At 36.7% G+C, this 24,577-nt stretch overlaps 2 protein-coding genes and 1 long non-coding RNA gene across 3 annotated transcripts; 1 reads left to right on the top strand and 2 right to left on the bottom strand.

The window, feature by feature from the left end:
* Positions 1-1,247: 1,247 nt before the first annotated feature.
* sqlea (squalene epoxidase a) lies at positions 1,248-9,268 on the bottom strand (the record flags this gene model as incomplete). Its single annotated transcript, XM_081388932.1, has 11 exons — positions 1,248-2,792; positions 2,939-3,026; positions 3,854-3,950; positions 4,466-4,608; positions 5,145-5,240; positions 5,413-5,584; positions 5,671-5,784; positions 6,287-6,383; positions 7,607-7,784; positions 7,979-8,207; positions 9,002-9,268. 11 exons carry the CDS (start codon positions 9,266-9,268, stop codon positions 2,600-2,602), a joined length of 1,674 nt encoding a protein of 557 aa, XP_081245058.1. The 3' UTR covers positions 1,248-2,599.
* LOC308704544 lies at positions 2,921-6,200 on the top strand. The gene is made up of 3 exons (XR_014031814.1): positions 2,921-4,622; positions 4,869-5,577; positions 5,718-6,200. It is a non-coding gene; the product is annotated as an uncharacterized lncRNA (long non-coding RNA).
* Positions 9,269-12,906: 3,638 nt separating the features above from the next.
* rnf144b (ring finger protein 144B) lies at positions 12,907-23,623 on the bottom strand. Its single transcript, XM_081388933.1, has 8 exons — positions 23,375-23,623; positions 20,490-20,659; positions 18,621-18,725; positions 16,671-16,731; positions 15,228-15,432; positions 14,985-15,129; positions 13,836-13,925; positions 12,907-13,596 (listed from the first exon to the last, which is right to left on the bottom strand). Exons 2-8 carry the CDS (start codon positions 20,592-20,594, stop codon positions 13,429-13,431), a joined length of 879 nt encoding a protein of 292 aa, XP_081245059.1. The 5' UTR covers positions 20,595-20,659; positions 23,375-23,623; the 3' UTR covers positions 12,907-13,428.
* Positions 23,624-24,577: the final 954 nt, after the last annotated feature.

Raw genomic sequence — 24,577 nt, forward strand, 5'->3', positions numbered from 1 at the left:
TTACCCTGTAAATTAATGTTAAGATAGTAGATTTGTTCCTATATATAAATATAAATATATATATATATATAAATGAATATACAGTGTGTGGATTGGTGGGTTGCTTCTCGCACTTTATTAATCTAGTTTCAAGCCAGGTTCTTCAGGCCTCATTAGCAGTAGCAGTACAGTATATATTTTTGTTTGTCTTTTAGATCATAGAGTAAATGAATCATTTATAAAGAGCTTGCTGCTACTGTGGAGAGGAAAAGCCCCGGACGGGCGTCTCAGCGGTCGAGCACAGGGTCGAATCTGACGGACTCTCTTCTTTTCACGTGTCCTGTCCCGGAGTTTTTTTGTTTGGTTTTTGTCAGGTTTTTTTTTTTTTCGGTGTCTAGATTGACTGTGCACACAGCGAGAGGAGCACAAAGGTCCTTTCAAAGTGCAAAGAAGTGCAAACAAATCCTTCTTCTATTTCACCGGAATATAATGTTACAGTGATGTATAAAGAACAATGAATACTAATAAATTGTTGTAACCTGGGACAGAATCAGGTCTTTTATGGTTTTTATTTTCTTTGGTCTTTCTTTGAGCTCTTCAGCACTGAATAAGCAATTACATGATTATTATTATTTTTTTAATGCTGACTTGTTCTAATACCATAGTGTTTTGGGAAAGTAATTCCGTGCTAATGTCGAGTTAAATGAATATGCTAATGTTTCAGGCCTGTGGTGTATGTCAAAGCACCATGATATTATCATTCAAAACTATATCTTTACAATAGTATCATGGGAAAAAATTTTAATAGGAAAATTCATGGTTCATACAGCCATAAATCTGCTTAATTTGGTTCACAAGGGAAGTCTGTCAACATGAAATACTATTTCACGTTTGTAATCTGTCGTATTTCTTCGTGAAACATCTTATTCGTCGGGGAGAAAAAACATAATTTCATCCATTAGTAATGAGTGGCTGAAAAAAGTACATTTTTGTTTATTTATGTTTTTTTTACAAAAATACTGAGACTTGTAAGACCAAGAATATATTATAATGTGCTAATTATAACAAGGATGATGATGATTACATGTGATTTTTGTTTGCTGTATTTATTACCACTTTTAAACTTTGACAGCAGCTCCATAAAGCTTTCAGATGGTAATAGCGAAGTGAATTGCCACATTTTGAACCGCAAGAACTAAATGCGATGAGAATTCACATCAAACGACGTCACAAAATTTGATACAAGTAGCGTTTTGATTGAGGTACAATGATGGGGTGATTGACAGGTGTCAAAAATGAAGAGTCAGTGCTTGTAGGAAAGGAGAATTTTTTTGAAGCTGCTGAGGAGGGAGTTCTGGCTGTACAATTGTTTATATCTATAGTCTGCTGCTGTTTCAGTAAATATATTCAGCTTCTTCACACTAATGACAAACTCGTGATGTTGAGCAGGTGTCCAGACTACTATGACAGCAGGGCTGTGATGCTGTGAGATGAAAGTGTAAATGCATCTGCCTGGGGCTTATTGACAACACTGAATATATACGGCTGTAGTCTGGAAGGTTGTTGTTTTTTTTTTTGTAATCTTTTTATTTTGTTTACAGGGTCAGAGTGACGTTATTGTCATCCTGCTGGTGCAAGAGCGCCACCTGGTGGATATATTGTAAATTGCACAAAAATGTTGTGATGGTAATTTATACCACAAACCTCCATCCAATTATAAAAGAATGAGAGAGATTTAAAAATGCAAAGCCTTTAAAACAGGTTCACAAATGTCTTATAATATTTCAAACTATTTTTGACTCCAAATATAACAAAAAATATATATATTTACAAAGAGGGCAAATTATATTGAAGAACGGTCGATTGGCTACATACACAAAGCCAGACACATGATGAACATAAATGTGACACCGCCATGACAGCACACTCATGGTTGAATTAGTTCACATTAGAAACTAATTCGATCTTCACATTAAAGCTCTTGTCCACTTTCAGAAAATATACACATGATTTTACTTTGAATAGAATGCCATATTCATTGCAAAAAAAAATAAAAAATATTGACGGCACTAAATGTTGACCTGAAAACTTTTTAAACAACAGAGAAAGACAAAAATGATAATGAAAGTCCCATGTGAAAATCAAAACACAATTTTGAAAAAAATGTGAAACTGCAAAAAAGCACCGACGCGAGGAAAACAAGTGCTTTAGCTACAAATGAGATGCAGTCCCATTGATTGTCCTTAGTATTTTGAAAACAATTAAAACATTTACACAGTTTTAAAAGTCAAGTAACCTAGTGGTTTAATCTTTATTTTGCACTCAGCAATATTGACTTTAAAATAAAGCACAGGATTTTTCCTCATTTAATTGCAGGGGTCAAGGCAAATTTCACCATATCATTATGAAAATATAAGTCTATTAATATCAGACACCATGTGAATACAGGCAAAGAATTTCCTCATCTGAGGCTTGTTCCTTTTGCAGTCTTCTGACAGGAATCCCTTTTTTTTCCCAAAGAAAATGAGGCACTTGGATGTAGCCACCAGTGGCAGATGCGTCGCGTTCAATGGCAGGAGAAATTAAAAAATCAGTTTCTTTTCAGTTTGAAAGTTCCTTCCTAGTAAACCAGGTACTGTAACTCTGAGTAAATGAGAGGAAACATCACGGCACAGGCTCTGTACAGGATGGCTCCACTCTTGACCAGCGCTCGTGGAATTGTGAACCAGGATTCAGATCTGAAGCTGAAGTAAATGGCGTACAGGGCCACCGCGAAAAAGTGACCGATTAGAGTCAAGGGTCTCGGTGACAATCTAAGGAAAAAAAAAACAGATTAGTGGTGTGACAACAATGTATATGCAAGAACCAGTGAAAGACATCTGATTTGAGGACCGCAGTGATGTTTTCAGCTTAGTGGTCAAGATGGGTTTTCAGTGGCAGAGTGTTTGTAAATACTTACACCGACAGAAGGCCGATCGGTCCGTTGATACATTCTCCGCCAAGTTTGAAATAGTGGAAACAGGCTTTTCTCAACTGATACAGTGAATCTGAAAATCAACATAAGGTTTACATGCATTACAAGTTACTTGGATTACGTAATCAATTACTTTTTTGATGTAACAAGTAATGCATTTCTTTATATATTACTTTATTGCATTACATTTATTCATTTAGCAGACGCTTTTATACGAAGCGACTTACAAAGGAGAACAATAGAAGCAGTTAAACTAACAGTAGGACAACAATATGCAAGTGCTATGATTCTCAGTTTAATCTAACGCAGTAAATGTTAGTAAATTTTTACTAACTTTTTAATTATTTTACTTTACTACTTTTTTAAAAGTAATGCACATTATTTTTCAGTTTAAACTTTGCTTAAACATTTTTTTAACTGCTGCATTAAATTTCTCTCTCTTCTCCATAATGTAGTCACATGTGAGCCAGAATTGACCAAAAGTACACAAAACACATTTCTTTCGACTTTCAATATAAAGAGTTAATATAAGCTGTAATGCTGAGAGATCTTTTGTATGTCATACATATAGCTCTAGGGGTCAGGAAATATTCTAAATGCTTAGAATATTATAATATTCTAAATGTGTTTTTAAAAGAAAAATAAGGTGTATGTTACAGTATGCCATGTTGCTTTTCAATGAAAAAAAAAAAAGCCTGAAAAGGCTTGGAAGAGAGCGAGTCTGAGTCAGGTGAGAAAAAGTAACGTAACATTACTTTCCACAAAAAGTAACCAAGTAACATAAGTTACTTTTGTAGGGAGTAACGTGATAACGCATTACTTCTAAAATGAGACTTTGATTTGTGAAAATGTGAAACCAAAAAATGTATATTTAAGAATGTGTTTCGTTTCGTCACTTACTGTCGGTTGCAGCAAACAGCTCATACAGTGCTTGAGCCAAGACGTTCACTACAAACGAGTGAGATGATTTCCGCTCCCAGTGGAATTTCTTCTTCGCCTGACAACAAAAACAGCCTAATTTCTCTGTTGCACCATGATCTCCGCTGCATTTAAGCATTTATCCAATACCATCTGCTCTAAAACCTGTTGAGGTGCCTTACCGTCCACTGCCTACAAAGGCATTACACTTACTTATTGCTGTGCCTACACTGTAAACAAATTGTTGGTTTAACTTAAAAAAGTAAGTTACCTGGTTGCCTTAAATTTGAGTTAATACAATAAATGAGATTTAATCAAGACACTCAAAATATTATGTTATCTGAACCACATTAATTATCTAAGTTGATTTAACAAAAGAAAAAAAAAAACTGATAATCATGACATTTTTTAAAATTGTAAATTCGGTTAATCAATAAGAAGTTATCTTAGAGCACACCTAATGTTACCTACAGTATGTAGTCAACTCGCTAAGTTTTGCAGCAAAGTTGATGTTAAACGTTCTTGTCTTGATATGATTTGCAGTGAGGATCAGCAATGACTGGCACCAGAAAGGGATCTGATGCTAGCTGTTACCTGGAGCACAGCTGTATTGTCATAGAGATCAGGGATGTTCTTTAGCAGGTCTCTCCAGATGCGGACGTCATTCAGCACGACACTCATCCCGCCACCGGTCAGAGGATGACGCATGTTATATGCGTCTCCTAAGAGCAGAACTCCTGATGGAGGACAGGTGGGTCATCACTCGCAACACAATTTCACTCTATGCACTTGGTCTTCATTTTTAGGGATGCAAAAATTATGTTATGAAAGAGTATTTTAACTGTGTGATGTGTGTGTGTGTGTGTGTGTGTGTGTGTTTTTTTTTTTTTTTCACCATTTGACGGGTCTATCGCAGTTTAATGTAACATCTACATTTTAGGGTTTTCATGACACACTACCAGTTTAATGTCACCAAAGCTGCATTTTTATATTTTAGTGGAAAACGTGTGACACTGAAGACTGGAGTAATTGCTGCTGAAAATTCAACTTTGCATCACAGGTATAAATTACATTTGACAATATTTTCAAGTGAAAACGGCTATTTTAAATTGTAATAACATTTCATGATATTACTGCATTTTGATCATATAAATGCAGCCTTGGTGAGCATAATAGACTTCTTTTAAAAATTTCAAAAATTTTAATTATTCCAAACTTTTGAGTGTGTGTGTGTGATGATACACAATATAGAGAGTCATTCCTTATGGCTTACCTGGTTTATTGACTGGTGAGGGTGGCAGGAAGCTGGCTGGCATCGTTCTCAAGCGATCATTCTGCAATGCCACCATGAACGGCTCCTTTAAATGCTCTGTGTAAGCAAAATATACACATTTGTTAGCATTTTGTTGTCTAAATGTTTCAATTGTGTTGTTGTGCTCTATATAGAAATACAACTGAAGTAAGTAGTCTTTTAGAAATCCATGAGTATGAAAAGGACCCATTTTAGCAATGAGGTTTTTTTTAAAGTCTATGTCCGAAACCTGGTAGTTGGGGGTAGATTTTTTCTGTCATGTACTGCATAAGGTCTCGGGGCATCTCTCCTCTGACATCCACCAGAACCCGAGTCTCATTGGAGGAGATCTGATAGATCAGCACCGGACTGGGATCAGCTAGAACCAGCTCTGCATGATTGGGCTTGAACTGAGGTGAGTCCTGGAAGAGAACATAACCGCACAATCAGTCATTGTGTTGCTTGCGAATTTTTAACAGAAGTGTGCAACCGTCACCCTTATGTTTACCTTCATTATGCATCCAACAAAATGAGACGATACTTTAACTTTCCCAGAAACCAGATTCTTCCGGAACTTGGAGAAACAGCCATCAGCGACTACAGTCAGAGGAGCATGGATCTCCTGAGAGGGAAAGAGTAAAATTGCAGTGAGGAAAAAGCTTAAATAACACTTTTAAGGAGTGTATTTCATCAAACTGTGACATGCCATGTGCAGTGTTGGGGAAAGTTACTTTTAAATGCGTTACAATATTGTGTTACTCCCTAAAAAAGAAATTAACTGCATTACTTTTTATGGAAAGTAATGTTACATTACTTTTGCTTTACTTTTTATCACCTGGGCTGAGCTTGTTTGTTTGTTTTTAATTGCAAAAATGTTATATTTTTGGAAAATGTAAAGACAAAAGTGAAATGAATAAGCTTCAGGCTGAAGGAAATGCAAATTCTCTGGGGGGGAAAAGTAATCTGATTACATAACTCGCGTTACTTGTAGTGCGTTACCCCCAACACTGGTCATGTGAATAAAAGTGTGGCTTACAGAAGTATTTGACCTCGTGTGGATGATTGCCAGAGCATCTCTAAATATCTGTGATCCCTTTATCAACCGAGTATCAGTATGCCATTACCTTGATCATCCCAGAGTCTTTCTCCCTGTACTGAATTCCTGTCACACACTCATCTTCTTCCTCCAGGCTCGTCACCGTTCCCTCCACGAACTTCACACTATGCAAATATGACATGATATTAAACCCATCAGTTTCTAAATCCTTGGGTGAAGAGAAACAAAAGCCCTTACAAAGACTCTTTACAAAATTCAACACTTAAGAACATCTACAGCCTTAAAAATAAAGGTTCCAAAAAGGGATTTTTACAGTGATGCCCCAAAGAACCCTTCAGTGAACACTGAACAGTTCTTAAAAGAAACATTTTTTTCTCAGTGTGAAGAACATTTAAATAATCTAAAGAACCTTTTTCCACTATAAAGAACCTTTCGTGGAATGGAAAGGTTCTATGGATGTTAAAGGTTCTTAATGGATCCATAGATGCCAATAACTATCAGGTTCCTGAAGTAAAAACTCCATTCAATTTCTCCACAGGGTAATTCATTTTCAATGATAACTAACAAATTTTTAAAGACAGCCCTACTGTAAGCTATGACGTTGTTGATCTATAGTATTTGCTTCTGTTGAAGCCGTTGTCCCGCATTATTTCATTATTTTGATTATTTCAAAATGTTTAACAGCGTAATTTGTAGAGAAAAAATTCCACCAATCAGATCTCATTAGCTCCGCCTACTCCCATGAAGCACTGCAAACTATGCAATCGTGTCCCTAAGTATTTGAATATATATGCATATTTTTGCAATAAACTTAATATATATTCAGGGATATATATATAAAATCAAAATTTTTAAATTAGTATTTTTATACTTCACATTTTATACTTTTTTCATTGATTATGCTGTTCGCACTGCTTCATGGGATTGCAGTTCTTTCCCTCACTAAAGCCGTTAAGTACACAGTCTTGTACCTTTGTATTTTTGTCTGATTTTCAAACACTTTTTGGCTTCAAATCAAAGTTTGTAATGTTGTGATTCACCTCGTAGCTGATTGGCTTGGTTCATGGCTTATAACGCTTTAACAGAGATTTTTTGAAATCCCTATGGGATAAATGAATGGAAAAATACTTCCATAACAAATGTCACGGGTGGGAGCTGTTGCGCTCTATAAAGAACTTTGACTGACAGACAATTACTGTATAATCTCACCATATATGTGGTCTACAGTCAAAAATCACATTATGCAAATGTGTGTTTTCCCTTGCAGTGGTTTTACCTCTGTAAACCGCTTTCCAATTAGAATAATTCTTTGAAATAAGACTAGTAATGATAAGCATGGTGTCATTATACTCATAAATGGAAAGTACAAACGGCATCAGGTATTTACTTGGGCTCAGCGAGGGCAGCTCGACGCAGTCCCATGATAAAGCGTCCATGGTGGAAGGCCCGTCCACCCTGAATGCTGTTCTCCTGCTGGGGATACGGGATCTCCACCTCCGTCCTGCTCTCAAGGTCATGGATTACATATCCATTCACCACATGGGCGTCCAGACCCTCAACAGTACCTGAGAGAAGACAAACACAAAGTAACAAAATGTGAGTTTATGAAAATTAAATACAAAGCTACAAATGTGAATTTGTACATTACAGATCTATCCAATAAAAACACGATCATTTCTATTTATTAGGTATTAAAAAAAAAACGAAAATATGAAAGAGGATTTGAACAAGCATGCTTTTTAATAGAAAGGATCTGTACCCTCCAGGTTGAGTTCTTTGAGTGCCCGATATCCTCCCGGCTGCAGAAGTTCTCCCACTATCCGATCTGGTTCTTTCATGTCCCTCTCCACCACTGTGACCCTCCGGCCGTCTCGGGCCAGGACGGCAGCCATGGCTGATCCCAGAACACCAGCACCCACTATGATGACCTCGGGATCCTCTGCCTGATCGCACTGACTGTCAGTCGCTCTCTTTCGCTTTACATCTCTCTAGTTAAGAAGAGTGTCATATAGAAAGCAACAGCTGTCTTTATTATAAGAATATCTATATTTATTTGTATTATTTAAATATATATAATATATATATATATAATTTTTTTATATAATGTATGTATTTTTTCATGGTAGCGTTCCTGGTGTTCTAAAATTAAATACAATTTTATATTATTATATTATTTATAATATAAAACTACCTATAAGTATTAGAAATGTCTTTAAAATGAAAGATTATTATTATTTTTTTTATGTATTTGTGGACCCCTTGAAGTACCTTATAATGTAATATATGAATAAAGGGATAGTTTGCCCAAAAATGTTTTCATCCTCACCCTCAAGTTGTTCCAAACCTGTATGAGTTTCTTTCTTCTGAACACGAAAGAAGATATTTTGAAGAAATGTTGGTAACCAAGCAGTTGCTGGACCCCATTGACTTGCATAGTATGGAGAAGAAGAAAAAATACTATGGAAGTCAATGGGGCCCATCAACTGTTTGGTTCCCAACATTCTTCATAATATCTTTTTTTGTGTTTGGATTAGAACTTGAGGGTGAGAAAATTATAGAATTTTAATTTTTGGGGGAACTAACCCTGAATTAATGAACTCTTATTTAAATTATGATCGCACAATTCGATTCAATTGTTCGTAAAAAATCTCTTTATTAGTGGTAAATTAGTACCAGTGTTCATATTAATTGCTTGAAATTGACTGAATGAAAACTAAATGCTCAAGCTCAACTATGAAAACACAGACACAAAGTAGCTATGATCAAAAACACAATATCTCACCTTCTTAGAAGTTCGACTACAGCTGTCTGTACTAGACCTGTGGAAGAGTTTTCTGGTCGGAGAGAATGTAGTCAAGAGTTTAAAAGGCATCTGGAGAAATTGAGGCGCTTTGAGTGTCTGTCCGCGGAACCCGAGGCACGTGAATATCAGACCCACGGACACGCACAGCACCGCGGCCACCATCAGCTCTCTGGGCGCGTAACTCACCAGGGCGTCGCATTTCTTATAGATATAAGTAAAACTTGCAATGCCAAGAAAGGTCCACATGTCGAAAATAACTTCAAATATAAGAAACAAAAATAATAAGACCGCTTTAAGGCGTTCAAAAAAGTCAATAAAGTCTTAAAAGAACAGCACAGGTGATCAGAAAATAGACTCTAAATTATTATTCCATGCAAAAAATGTGGGGAAAAATAGAATCTATTTTTCAGAATAAGTTATGGCATTAATTTAAGCAAATGCCTCCTCTTATAAATAATCATAAATAACCCTTTAAGTGTATTATCCAGGTGCACTCGAGCTGGTGCGATGCTTCTAGGTGATGCTGAATAATTTATGATAATGAGGGTGCGGATCCTCTTGCAGTTTGTAGACTGCAGCGTCCCGCCTCCTCTGTTTATAATGAGCCAATCAGCTGCGAGTCTTCGGTGAGCAGAGCTCACGCTATCTGGCCATTGGCCAATCCAAGGCTGCTGGTTGGCGAATGGACTGAAGTATGATGTGATGTCACAGAGAGGTTGTGTTTGGCAGATGTTACGAGAAAAGAGCGTCATTTAATGTAGTCCTAAATATGCTCGTTGTACAAAGAAATGACTGTAGTAAAGGACTAAAATACATGTATGTCTATAATTTGGGAGAATAAATAATCGAAAGAGCCCTCTTATAAGAGCAATTCCATTTTTATGTAAAATATTATTTTGTTTGTTTATACATAGGCTATGATATGACTACATATATATATATATATATTAAATGACTACTACAACTACATTAAATGACGCTTATATATATATATATAAAACTAAAAGACAGATATTTACAATCACAAGTTGATTGGTTTAGAAATTACATTAAGTAAATAATAATACTTTCATAATTCCAGGCTCAAAACATTGTTACTTTGTTTTGTTTAATGAATTCAAATATATGTATTAAATTGATGCAGACAGTACAATATGCACAAATAAAGAGTATATGCAGAACATAGACACCTTTGTTTAAAGTAATCTGCTCAATATTGCGCACTGAGCTAAACAAGGGAGACCAGACAACTGAATTTAACTCATGACTAATAATAGTAAAATGAGAGTGTGTGGCATGATGTCATTATGATGTCATGATGACAAAAGAAAACCTTGTCCTCACACCATAAAAACTGGATGCATAAATCACAAGTTGGGGGACAAACTTTCTTGAAAATAATGTCCCGGGATTAAAGAAACATCTTAAATTAGGCTTAATTTTCTTTAGTCAAAATATAATTCTTCATGAAATGTTCTCCCAGAAACTTAAAGGAATAGCTCACCCTAAATGAAAATTCTGTTTTCATTCTGAAATTTAATTACTCACTTTAATTACTTAATTACTCAACCCCCAAGATTCTGAAATTTAACTCACCCTCATGTCGCAGACTTTCGTTCATCTTCAGAAAACAAAAGAAGATATTTTTGATGAAATCTGAGAGCTTTCTGCCCCTCCATTGACAGATACGCAACTGCCACTTTGACACTTCAAAAAGTTCATAAAGAGATCGTAAAACTAATCCATATGAATTGAGCAGTTTAAACTAAATTTTCTGAAGAGACTCCATCGCTTTATGATGAACAGATTGAATTTAGGCTTTTCTTCACATATAAACATTCATCCACTCACACATCAGTTGTGGTAAACAGAAGCTCAATCATGTTCACATTAAAGGTGGTATCAGTGATTTCAGGCCCAAAATATTTTTATCACATTCATCTAATCTTTCCTATCGATCCGCTAGCTGCCCGCCCCATAAGCATGCCGTCAAAAAATGCGTCTCTGTAGGCAGCCTAGGCTCTGAGATCTGCACACAAAAACAAATGGTTTAGCCAAACACTCAAAACCAAAACAAATAGTGTTCCAACCAATCACCGGCAGGGGGAGGGTGTTGTGAGGTTTTGAGCCAGTTTTTTCTTCAGCTCTGACTTCGCGTGCAGCCGTACACAAGCACAAAACCTCACAACACCCTCCCCCTGCCGGTGATTGGTTGGAACACTATTTGTTTTGGTTTTGAGTGTTTGGCTAAACCATTTGTTTTTGTGTGCAGATCTCAGAGCCTAGGCTGCCTACAGAGACGCGTTTTTTTTGACGGCATGCTTATGGGGCGGGCAGCTAGCGGATCGCTAGGAAAGATTAGATGAATGTGATAAAAATATTTTTGGGCCTGAAATCACTGATACCACCTTTAATGTGAGAACTAATGAGGTTCATTCTCGTGTTACGCAGCACGTTTGAGCTTCAGCAAGAACCAATGAGGTTTGTTCTCGCACGCCAAGCAGGTTCGGTTGAGCTTATTTTGATGTTCACTGAATTATATGTATAATTTTAGGGTGAACTATCCTTTAAATAAACAGTATTTATATGAAAATCCTTCCAAATGACAGTTCCACCCCCCGTCTAATCACTGCAATCATGTAAGATGCTGGACAGCTGTGTTGTCTGTGTGTTTGAATAAGTTCGGCCTCTTCACAGTCGAGTGTGTTTTCAAGAAGATCCTCTCACAATCATGACGATTCACTGAATGTTCTCTGAGGATGTTTGGAAGCCAGCAGCTGTTCAAAAGAATCTGCACACATTAACAAGGCAATCATTGCGAAATCAGAAATTCTTCTTCACATCTTCTGCATTTGATTAATTTGATTATGCATGTGTATTAAAACAGTTTTAGGGATGCATTTCATTGTGTAGCCTCTCTTGCTTTCGACCGTAAAAATAGCTGTCAATTATTTGACAGTTTTTGGATGACTATGTCCATGTGGCTTCATTAAAAGTGCCATCATTCCTTAAAAAACAAAACGTATTGTGGCGGTACAATGGTACAGTGATCTAAAGTGACTTACATTACATTACATTACATTGCATTCAAGGTATAGTCCAAGAAAACATGATATTGTTGGCATTTATTTATAATAAAAAATGCTTAATTAAATATTTCATTTATTGTTAGTTAATTAGTTAGTTAGTTAAAGCCTGTGGTTCTCTAACTCGCGTACTTTTAATACGTATTGTTTTGCAGACATTGATTTGTTTCTAATTTGCAATAACGCAAATCCGGCTGTAACCACACGGTGTCTCTCTCTCTCTCTCTCTCTCTACTCTGCATTTCTGACTCATGATTTGGTCAAAGAGTATGATTTGGTGACTTAATTGCAATTTCTCGACAATTCCTTTTTTAATCTAACGCAGATCAAAATTATTATTTTTTTAGATTTCGAGACCTTTAAAAATAAGTAATGTGGCGGTATACCATGGTACAGTAATGGTATTACATAGAATAACTTCCATTTCACTTAGGCCTATATAATGGATTTGTCACGATTTATCACTGGAATAGTCTAGAAATTACCATGGTACTTTTTTTCCCCATCTTGTTTTATGTTTCCTTATTTAAATAAGTTTAGTAAACAGGGAGGCCTACTGGTTTTTAACAACAAGGAACATTGACTATGACTCACTTTCAAGAAGGAACGGTTTTGTAAATTTCCCCAGCTAACGAAATACGGTATATTACAACACCTTGTGTGTGTGAGAAACGCTTCCTTTTTCATGATGTTCAGTAAACAGTTTCATTACAGCAGACACGCAAACCAGATGTCACTACTGTTAGTATCATGAGCCCTGAAAATGCACTGCCCTGTACTGAAATAAATGTAAAAATACACAAAAATGGCCTTTTATTGTTTATGACTATGTGTGTGTAACATGAAATGCTATGTTTTCTCTAACCCTAATGAACAAAGAGAAGCAGGTCACTTTCGCTGCTCAGTTTCAGGTGTTTTGTTTATTGTAATTAAGTTATAAAATATCTGATGCAGAAAAATCAAATGTAAAAAGAACACAGAACAGTACCCAGACTCATAAATACAGTATTTACATATTATAGTACAGAAGAAAAACAGCAGGGCCTTTGGCCTGGAGCACTACTTGGAAACAAAGAGTTTAACCCAATGCTACAGTCCATTCATTTTTATAGCAAACATAAACAAATATTTTGGCTTAGTGGAGAAAGGGCCATTCCTTTGTGGATGTAGTTTCATTTGTCCCATAATGCACCTGAAGGCACAATAAATCCACCGAATTTACCAGGCACTGAGAATGAGGCACTTGTGCACCTGGTTAGAAAGACTAGGGATTGGCACGTGGAAGATGCTACACATGTTGATTGGTTACGAAGAGTTCTCTTATGCGGTGGAATCTGATGGCTTCTTATCTTTCCTCTTCTTCTTTTTGGTGTTCTTCTTGGCCTGGCAGGGTTTGCACACACAGCACAGGATGCAGGGAGAGGCCAGCAGCAGCAGCGGTGACGTCACTAGCACGATGATGCTGACGCCCACCAGTATACCGACCACCTGAATACATCACAGCAACATGAAGTCTAAAGGGAAACTCAGCCAGAATCTTGCCGCTTGTGAGTAGTTTTCATCTAATTTCATGATAATAACAGTTTTATCTTGCTGATCAAAACGTGTCAACCGAAAAAGCAGCAAAAAAAAAAGTACTTTCTAAAATTAGTAATCAAAGTCATTTGGAAATTGGTAAACGTCTGACATGATGAAAAAGCATCAATGCTAATGGCATCCCAGCTCACCTGTGTCCTGTTCCACATGACGGAAGCTCTGGAGTGTCCCAGCTTGTTTCGGCACGGTCCTTTATCATAATGTCTCAGGAATATATCACCCTATAACCATAGAGACTTTTTATTTATTCATTCAGCAGATGCTTATATAATAATAAATGACACAACAACAACAAAAAAGAAACAAATAAATATTTATTATTATTGTTACTGAAATTATTATATTAAAATGTAATTTAAATCATTTAGTATTATTATTATAGTATTATAAAAGGAATACTATTATTAAAATGACAATTATTATTGTAAATTATTATCATTAACAACAGATCATTTTGATTTTATATATATATATATATTTATTTATATTTTGATAATAATATTATCATTATTACTATGATATTCAAATGGATTCTTTTAAATAAAAATATATATATATATTTGATCTATAATAAAAATAAAAATAATACAATTATTATTAGTATTATTATATCATACACCCTCTTAGTGTACCATAGTAACAAGCTAAAAAAAAACAACTAATAAATCAAGGTATAATCATGGTACCATTTTCAAAATATATATACATTAAAGGAGAACTCCGGTCAATTTTAACATTGAGCTCATTTTTTTGTACATTTGGAGTGCTGTCAATACAGAGAACAACGACAAAAATCGGTGTTGCCTACACCGAGTTATTCTATTTTTAAAATTTGCACCCTGTTGACTTCAATGGGGCAAGTACTAAACCTGCTTTTAGCCTCTTAACATCCTTGATGTGTCATTACAAGTGCACAGGTCATGTGAGTGATTCCTTCAGAGTGATCACGGGTGAATCTGACTGCAGTAGATGTGAAAGATATGAATAAAAATGATGTTTATTCAACCAGCGCACTACCTATTTTCTTCCTGTTTTCGGTCGAAGGCCATAGTAGTCGATTGTCGAGTTCACGTGCATTGGTTTAGGAACCTATGATCACGCGCGTGAACTCGTGTACAAAAAAAGTGTACAAAAAAAATGAGCTCAATGTTAAAATTGACCGGAGTTCTCCTTTAATGTGGTCCTGTTATAGATAAATCATGGTAAAAATCATGGCACGTTTGGAATACCATGGTATCTCTATTGTCACAGAGTCCAAAAAGCTTTGTGTCGTCACTTACGTCCAGATTCTGTAGGCAGTACCAGCAGAAGGTGTGTTTGCAGCTCTTGCAGAGCATCTGAGCACAGCCCTGATTGCGCTCAATGTAGACGCCACACACAGGACACTGTTTTATCATCGCATCAGTGTCAGCGCTGCTAACTCCACTGCACAGACCACAGACAGAGCATGTTTACGCCAAACTCAAGGCCGTGTTATGAGTGATAAGCACTCGTTTGTTGGTGTGGAAATGGGTCAAACTGACCTGTCTGCTGATGATGTCATCAGGGGCTGGTGCTGGGAGCAGGAGTGAGCGTCCGTCCAGGGGCTTCTGCAGCCGCAGCAGAAGACGGCACGGCACACGGGACAGGGCACAGGAACCGGTTTGCCTTCGCTACCGGGTGTCACACTGCACACGGCCTGGCAGTCCAGCACGGGGCACCAGGCCTTACTGGGGTCCAACTGAACTCCTGAATGAGACCAAAAGAAAGAGTGAGGAAAAACCGTCCCATTCTGGCAGTGACATTGTACTTGCTTGCAAAATTCACTTCCTCACTGACAATCTTTACTTTGAGGTTTACTGTCAATAGACAGGAAATCAGAGGCTTTCTCGCCGTCTCTTGCGAATACAGTTTACTTTCACACATTCGGTCCGACATGACAGACTGTCTAGACGATTGCTAGCATGAAGCTGCCGTCTGAATAAGCTCATTGTTTACAGTTCTTCTAAACGCTGAGCTGGAGCCTGGCAGACACAAACCAGCAACATTAACCCAGACTCAGAGAAGCAGTGGCATTCGCTTAATAGAACTTTATGATAAAACAGAAAATCGTGACTCTTCTGATTGTAAAATCTACAACTAGTTGCCATAAGCTAAGTTTTGCGTTCGAAACCTTAATGTTTGCCTTCGCAGACATGAGAGTCTGAGGGGCCGTTTACATGACACCGTTTTCAACTGATAAAGAAAAACGTATGCTTTTTAACAACGGTGTTTTGGGGGCCTGACAATGCAAACTTTTGAAAACGGGTTTCAAAGTGCAAGTTTTTAAAAACTATTCCGTTATCATTGATGTATAAACTAACAATAAGTGAATTTGTGAAAACGGTGACGTCAAGCGCATGCGTATCACGTGTTCAGTCTATAGGCGAACTGTTTCTTTACAAAGTGACATCGCATACTACTGGCCTGGTGTGAATAATACAGCGTTTTTTAATAGTTTTTGCGGATCCATGTGAACGGGGATCATTTTGACAATGTTGTCGTCTGTACACGAAAAAAAACGCGTTCCCGTTTTTAGTACACTGTTGTCATGTAAACGTACCCTGAGATAGCAAGCCATCTAGTCATGTCTGAATTCAATGTAATATCTCGCATAATATGCCTTCATCTGGTTAGTTTTCGAAAGGCAGCAAAGATGCATCCTTCACTTCGACTTCCACACTCTTTTTTTCCTCTGAATCTGAGCAAAGGCCGGCTGTCACAGGACAGGTCATAGTCAAAGAGATCTGATTTTGGTTCATTTGTTATATTTTAAAGTAGAAATAGAAACAACAGATAACCACTGACTGACATAAATACAGTCTACTATGCCTTTATCACTCTCTAACGCTTATCTAGAACGGCTTGTTCCTGCCAGTGATGGTTACAGTAACTCTACCCATCAAGAGGGATTATGGGAAGTGGCACATACATACATAAGCACGTACCTCTTTCAAATTGGAGCCGCCGATAGAGCTCGACCTGATCGCTGGGGGCAAAAGAGGTGAGCTGTACAAAGAAAGGTATGAATTTATATCCAGGTGATGTTGGAACATGTCATGTTTGAGCTACAGCTAACTATATGTGAATAGCACATCATGTTTGCAAATCAGCTCTTATGTAAGGGATAATATGAAGAGTTCAGATGCAAAAGCCATCTGAAATTTTCTTCTAGAATGATCATTTTTATCAAGCTTGTATATTTAAGTTTATTAATTTCACTTAAATGGCAATCAAAATGACCTATTAATTGTCATTTAAGTGAAATTACTGAACTTAAATATACAAGCTTGATAAAAAAAGATCATTCTAGAAGAAAATTTCAGATGGCACTTAGAGGCTTTTGCATCTGAACTCTTCATATACAGTCAGCTGGTCATTATTGCAAAATAAAAACCAGACAAAGATACATGACCCTGCTTATCACACATCTAAATACTAAAATAAAGGAAGTACTAATTTTGAGTAAAAAAAAAAAAAAAAAAAAAAAAAAAAAATATGATATATATATATATATATATATATACAACATGAAAGAGACTGTAAATACAAAAAAGTGTGACGCAGGAGTTTTAGCATGTATATGAACATCTCAACATTATAAATCATATGAATAAATTTTTCCAGAGGCCAGTTTAATGATAGACCCCTGCTGAATCACTGTAGTTTTATTTTTGATGCGCAAGTTAAGTTCACAGAGCTGGTTGGTTAAGGTCATGAGGGGAAAATAATACTGGGATTTGTGGAAACAAACATGATAAATAAAGCCATTGTGTTCTTGAGACTAATGCTGTGGTTACCGAAAGCAAAACGAAAATGTAGGCTAAACAAGCCCAGACAGATTCTTTCTTTCACTTTTGATCTATTTTAATTTATGAGATACGTTGTTGGTGGTTGTAATGTCATTGTTATGAAGTTGCTAAATTCTTCCCGATCATTGTTAACAGATTGCTATATGGTCGCTAGGGTGTTCTGGGTGGTTGCTAGGGCATAGTCAAATGAGCCAACTCCCTAGTCTCAGTTAATTTACATTTCCTTTCAGAATTTTGGGGTCTGTAAGATATTTCTTTTGTAAAAGAAATCATTTATTCAGCAAGGTTGCATTAAATTGATCAAAAGTGATAGTAAAAAGTTATATTCAATTTCGATATTCACAGCAAATTAATGCTGTTATTTCTATGTAACTTTCTATTCATTTAAAAATACTGAGGAAAAAAAAATTTATCATGGTTTTCACAAAAATATTAAGCAGCACAACTGTTTTCAACATCAAAAGAAATAAGAGTTGCTTCTTGAGCAGCACTCAAAAAATTTAGCAAAAAAACTGAAAACAGGAATTAATTACATTTTAGTATATATTAAACCAGAAACCAATTATAATAAAAATTATAATAATACTTTCACAATATTATTGTTTTACTGTATTTTTGATCAAAGAAATAATAAGAGACTTTCAAACACATTTAAAAAAAAATCTTAAACTTTTGAATAGTAGTGTAATTCCTAGATATAGGATCCTCCTTCAATGTACTGTAAGTGACAGTCTGACAGGTAAATTGTAAGTCTAATTCCTTAGAAAAGTAACAGAACACCTCTTCTCAATATATGAGTTGAGTAATCATTCATACCTGTAGCAAAAACATGTCATGGCAAGTTATACCCTGAAGTTTAGTACTCGGGGTTTAAGATTTGAACAGGCCCCTCACCCGAAGTATGAACAATAGTTATTGTGATGTTTGCTTATGTAAAGCCCTACTGACTAAAATAGATGCTTGGTAGAGGAAGGATTTCTGTTGTCAGTGTAAACAGCAGCATTTGCGCAGTCAATATTTGAAGCGTGATCTGCAGAACTGGAAACTGTTGTTGACTGAGACAGAGAGTGAGCCAGACAGAAGTACCTCAGAGTCCAGCAGAGTTCCAGTGTTCTTGCAGGCCGGATCAGGGCAGGTGATGGCACTGCCTGCGCCTCCCCGAATAGCCAGCTGGACATACTGTTTTAAACACTGCAAAGACATGAGAGATGTGACTTCTCTATGGTTGCTAAGATTATATAAGATATATATATTATACACACAGATTGTTTTTCAAAAACTCCCTCTGTCATCCTTTGTTTGGACAGATAGTCTTGTTCCGCAACATTTTAGCATTTTTTCTGTGCTAGGATCAGTGATTTATGGGATCATAATAGTATATTTTGGTTGATATACTATTATAGTTTTTATTCATCTTTAAAATGAAAATAAAAATATTAAAACTCATTAAAGTTATAGTTATTTTCTTGTGCATTTTTTGTCATTTTTATTAGTTTTTGTGTTTTGTTTTTTAAATATATAGTTTTTCTAAATATACAGTCATAGTTTTCTTGTTAATTATTTCCACTTCAGTTATTTTAGTACATGAAGATACTTCATGGCAAGTACTGGCAAGTAACCCTGCCTACTTATATGGCAGGGTAGGCAATTTGTTCCAGAAACATTTTTTGCTATGATAGCTGAAAGTCTCTTCACATCCAGATAGCAATCACGAAGTTAAGTGGTCTAAATGCATTATTTATATGCATATACGTATATCGTCTGTGGAAGGCGTAGGACCATAAAATGTTTGTCCAATCATTGCATTCGGTCCGGCTCACGCAGACATCACATCACACGTCATCAGCGCTTTTTAGCAGGATTTAGCATATCATTAACAGTGAACTAGCAAGGGAGTCTCAAGAGAAGCCAGGTTATCTCAGTATATTTTTCTGTTGATATGAAAATCGGGTAGATTTAGCAATATAGCAGGTGTATGATGTATATTACGATGTTATGATGAACTATATGCCTTTCTCCACTGACGTTCTGAGTTGTTCAAAATGTTTCTGATGGCAGCTGTCTGATTCTGAGATGGCGAACGGGAGCATGGTTTGTGTAACATTAGCAACACATTATTAGCTGTTTGATAAAGTAGTCAAGCAAAAGGCTAATCATATTAATTACCGTTATGTGTTCGGCGCTGTAAAGAGCGATACCGTTGCGTAGCGTTTACCTCAGTAAGTTGGCCGAGTGAGTGGAGGCGGGAATTAATTAGCATATTCATGGATCCGCCAAGGGTGTAGAGTTACATTCAAGCTATTTTAAGGCATAAAGACATTTTTCACAGGAAAATTTGGTCAAAGATTATTGACTACGTGGGGGACTTTAAAATAGGTTATTTTATTTATTTAAACTTTTTTATTTTAAGTAATATTTTTAAAAAGGTTTAAGTTAACTATAATAAACCTGGTCAGAATGATCCATGTTCAGGATGAAACAATATTTTGATAGAGTATTAACAAAACTTTTTTTTGGGGGGGGGGGGGGATCAATCATTGAATGTGAAGTTAGGAGAAAACACTGAAAAAATGCACACTTCAGCTTTAAACCACAAAAAGTCAAAAGATTTGTAAGTCTGACCCACAAGATTTGTTTCAGAGGAACAAAACATGTTAGAAGGAACAGGCTAGTCTTGGCTAATCTTAAACGGCATGTGAAAGAAAACATCCCCCACTCTGCGAAACACTATTGTGCTTTGTTTATTGTATTTCTGCCTTTCACGACCACCTTGCGCTAATAACCCAGACCCACGGCTAGAGAGAACCTCCTGCTCATGGCGAGATCTATGCAAACATCATTTCCTTATAGAACTAGCCCTTGCGTAATTTATGTAAAAACAACTACCTATTCTGTAGCATGAAACTACACCTCAGTTTTAAAGCTAAAGATAGATTTATTCAGCAATGCTCTTACCTGCACACAGAACACACAGTTACAGGACTGCAGTGTGCTGGTCTCCAGTTCAGGGCAGTCGGTCAGGCACAGTTTGCAGTGGATCATGGTGCTTTCTGCCTCCATGCCTGCCTTATGTTGTCGTTTAGCCCTTAAACGTCAGAAATAGAGATGTGACGTCCTCCATGCTTCTGATGAATACAAGAGAGGAACAAACACAGCTGAGGCAGATAGTTTGCAACGTCAGAACGGTTTCCGCTGCACGCAGATATACGTACTGCAATTGAGCAACAATGGAAAGAAAAAGCTTGTGCAGAAATGTAAAATCATCATCCCGAAGTCAATTTGCAATAGAATTAGACGCAAGAGAGAAGCATTTAAAAACTCACTGTTAGTCAGAGACTATTTAGTCGACTGCCTAATCTCATTTGTGTTGTGTACACCAACTCAAAACCTGCTCGACCTGCCCCGTTAGTGTGACGCCAAACAAGTTGGTCCGGAGGAAGCAGGAGAGATCTAGATTCCACCCAGTATGATCTCCCCGCTTTATAGATTCTTCTAGTCAATATTCCCGTCCCGCATGGGCGACCAAATCTCAAACGGGAAAAAGTCATAACAACATAATCCAGGATCAAGCTGGATTAGAGGGCCCCCCCGCCTGCCTAGACAGGTCGGAAAAATAGAGAACAGTAGGAAAGCGTGAGGTGGAAAGAATGGTGACGTTCATCCACAGCACATTTGTGCTCTTTACATTTATATCTCCTCTGTCACACAATCAATGAGGATAACATCACTGCCCTAAATGTCCACTGTCTCTGCAGTCAGTATTGATCGGCGGGACACGTGTGACGTGCGCTGACACTTGCAGTATTTTTTTTTCCTGCCATGTCATTTTCTTTTCACCAGTGAGTCTGCACTGTTTTTCACTGTTTAAACTTTTACCCCCTTGTGACAGAACAAGAATGATTAGAAACGATTAGGAAATGTTCTGAATCAATGTTTGGCAAGAATATGATTATGAAAATGTCCTGGATCACTATTGATCAACCCAAAAACACACTTGGTCACACCTCATAAAGTGGGTCACTGAGTAAATCCCTGGCATTACCACAGCACTGAAAATTATTTACATATCCTTAGGTTTCGAGCACAGGGAAGTGAATCACATGGCTGTTCCCATCAATGATTAAAATCATGATGAAGTCAAATCTCGCCAATTGAGGAACAGAAAATATTTCAGTAAATAACTATTTAATGCTTATTTTGTTGTTTGTCTTCTTTTTAGACTTTACTGATAGAACAAGTGATTTAAATTCTCTTATTTAATTCTCTTTTATCATAGTTTCTCTTTTATGCATAGTCTTTTAAAGACCAGAATAATGCATGCAAGTCTGTAAGCACTGAAACACTCAGCAGGCCAAATATTCCAGCAATAAACTAGAAATGTTGGCCATGTTTGAAATAGCATAATTTTATACTGCATTTATATGTACACTGTGCATGTAAAATGGCATTTATACAACCATAAAACAATAAGGATTACTATAGCTGTGTCCCAAAACGAATACTGAGTAGGTACTACATTTAAAGAGGAACTTAATTAGAAAGTATGTTCTATATAGTATGCATGTGTGTGTACTATGAATGCAGTTTGGACGTACTACATCAGCCATGTTGTCATTGTCATGTGACCTATAGCATCAGTTACACTGCATCACTGTTATTCACAGCTGCGATGCCCGAATTAAATGTTAGCTTCACTTCCTGTCTCCTTCTGATTGATTTTTGTAGGCAGCATAGATGTATCCTCCACTGCCTTTGATATCCCACAATCCTGTGCATTCCATTCTGTGACAGTTGAGCTTGAAAAATAAAGATGACATCTAAAAATTGTGGTTGGTGGTCAGTTTGTGTGTAAATATATGTTTTTTGACCAACGTTTTCCACTTTTGATGTCATTTCTAGTGTGAAATTACTATTGAAGTAATTAATCATTCACTTAGTTATCACCAAAACTCTCTTTTTTGTAGTAGATCATTAAACCATAACACTGCCTCAGAAGTCTGTCCGAAAATGAGTTTTGTGAGGTACCTTCGTGTGCAAACGAAGTCAGCTGCCTAAGCTTTCGGACGCAGCCTACTTCTCCTCTACCTTGGCCTTAGGGATAGTTGCTGTAAGTGTGCATTGGATGTAACAGAAGTTGTCATCTGGGTACATTTCATGGGTTGCAAATTCAACATACTTCTCATTACTTTTTTCCCACATTCCTCTATTTAGTAGAGAAGTAGGCATATTCGAAGACAGGGTATGTTAGACATCCCACAATGCGTTGGGTACGATCGATGGGACAAACCAGAATTTCAACTGTGAACACCCAGAACATCTTCTTGACTCATTTAGTGAATAAATTATGCAAACTTTATTACACTATTTGACTGTAGCAAACTGCTTTCTCAACGTGAGAATTCAAACTTTATCGTAGCATACGGTGTCAGTGTGTACGGTTTTGTTTTTGTTTTTTAAATAATAAGCAGCATACTGCGCAGTATGCAGTACACTGTATTCTCCTCCTCTGTTATGTCGCCAGCACAGCAGCTTCCGCGTTAAACATAAACAAAACATATGTCAATAATATCAGTGTTATTGTAGCTCTAGTGCGGTTACTGTCGAGCATAAAAGACACTTTATTCTTAACTTTAACGCAAACGCACTGCAAGACAAACCAGTTCAAAACTTGCATATAGCCTAAAGACCAGACCAGGTAGTGCCTCAAAGCCTAGTGTGCTGCCTACGTAGACCCCTTGTTTGGGCATAACAGACACCTCAAAATTGGAACGCGACTATAATAACTTAAAATCTACAGTAAGTGGGGAACAGTAGGTTTTGAGACTCGGTAATAAACTCACCTCACTGTTTGCTGTACTCATGTCCGGAGTCTGTGTGCTGCGGTTCCTCCACCGCAGGGATTATCACACGCGCATCTGCTGATGAAAATGCTGAAGATTCCTGGATGATGGTGATGATAATGGACAGTCAGTCAGTCTGGTTTACATGTCCGCTCATTCACCTCGATCATGAAGCGGTGTCATGTCCCACAAGGGTGCGTACGTGTGTGTTTGTGTGAAGTTACTGGACGGGTTTAAAGGGTTTGGGGCCACTTCCTGTTTTCTCCTCCCACTGACAAACGTTAACTCTTTCAATCACAGAGTCTTGGACTATCCTTAAATTGTGCTTGGACTATAAAAAGTAAAATAAATATATTTTTAAATTTACAATTTGATTACCTTTATAAATATTATCATTAGTAGGCGATTAACAATTAATACATAATTGTAGAAATGCATTATTATAAAGAATATAGTAGCCTATCATTTATAATCATATTTAATGCGCAATAGTTTTAACAATAAAATATATTGTAGCCTATATAAATGATAGAAAATATTGTCTATGACAGCAGTTTAACTGCTGGGGTTTCATTTCTATCATCTTTCTTTACTCTTATCAAACTGAATTTAAAACATAACAGTCAGGGATGTAATAATTCACTTCAATCATCTTTACAATAGTCTGGCACTCTGGGCATATAGATTCATGTAGAATGCATCTTTGCAGTTTTGGTATCATGTCTTGCTGTCTTTTATTGTTGTGTATATTATGGCACTTGTATGGTATTGTCCAGCTGGTTTATGTTGGTTCAAGCTGGTTGATGTCCCCATGTTCCCATTCATGAATTTGCAATATAACCTAAATATGATGTCAGAAGGAGAGTCTCACACATTCACTGCTTTCAATTTGTGTTCTTTTAACAGACGTGAGTGTATAATATACCTTATATATTGCTATTGTTTTTCTTTTATCTTTATTAAATAACCCAAAATTAAACTTTAATATTCTGGTAGTAATTTTACTGTCGTAATAAACAACCATGTGCAGTAGCATCCTCTAGTGTCAAAATCAAATGACTACCCTGGGGACAAACTGTTCTGGTGTCAGTTACCTAAATATTACAACCTCAACATGTTCAAACTCTGATATAAGAAAGCTGTTTCCTCCTCGTACGCTTTCAGTGAAGTAAACAGATGACTAATAACAAGAAACATCTCTCA

Source organism: Scardinius erythrophthalmus, assembly GCF_964197995.2.
Source record: "Scardinius erythrophthalmus genome assembly, chromosome: 16".
Classification (NCBI taxonomy): domain Eukaryota; kingdom Metazoa; phylum Chordata; class Actinopteri; order Cypriniformes; family Leuciscidae; genus Scardinius; species Scardinius erythrophthalmus.

What these genes read in the sequence shown, in the direction of transcription:
- rnf144b (XM_081388933.1), bottom strand. Translation starts at nt 20,594, where the DNA reads ATGGAGGCAGAAAGCACCATGATCCACTGCAAACTGTGCCTGACCGAC. An exon ending in GCGGCTCCAATTTGAAAGAG is followed by an intron (nt 15,433 to 16,670) that starts GTACGTGCTTAT and finishes GGTCTCATTCAG; the next exon opens with GAGTTCAGTTGGACCCCAGT. An exon ending in ACTGCCTACAGAATCTGGAC is followed by an intron (nt 13,926 to 14,984) that starts GTAAGTGACGAC and finishes CTATGGTTATAG; the next exon opens with GGTGATATATTCCTGAGACA.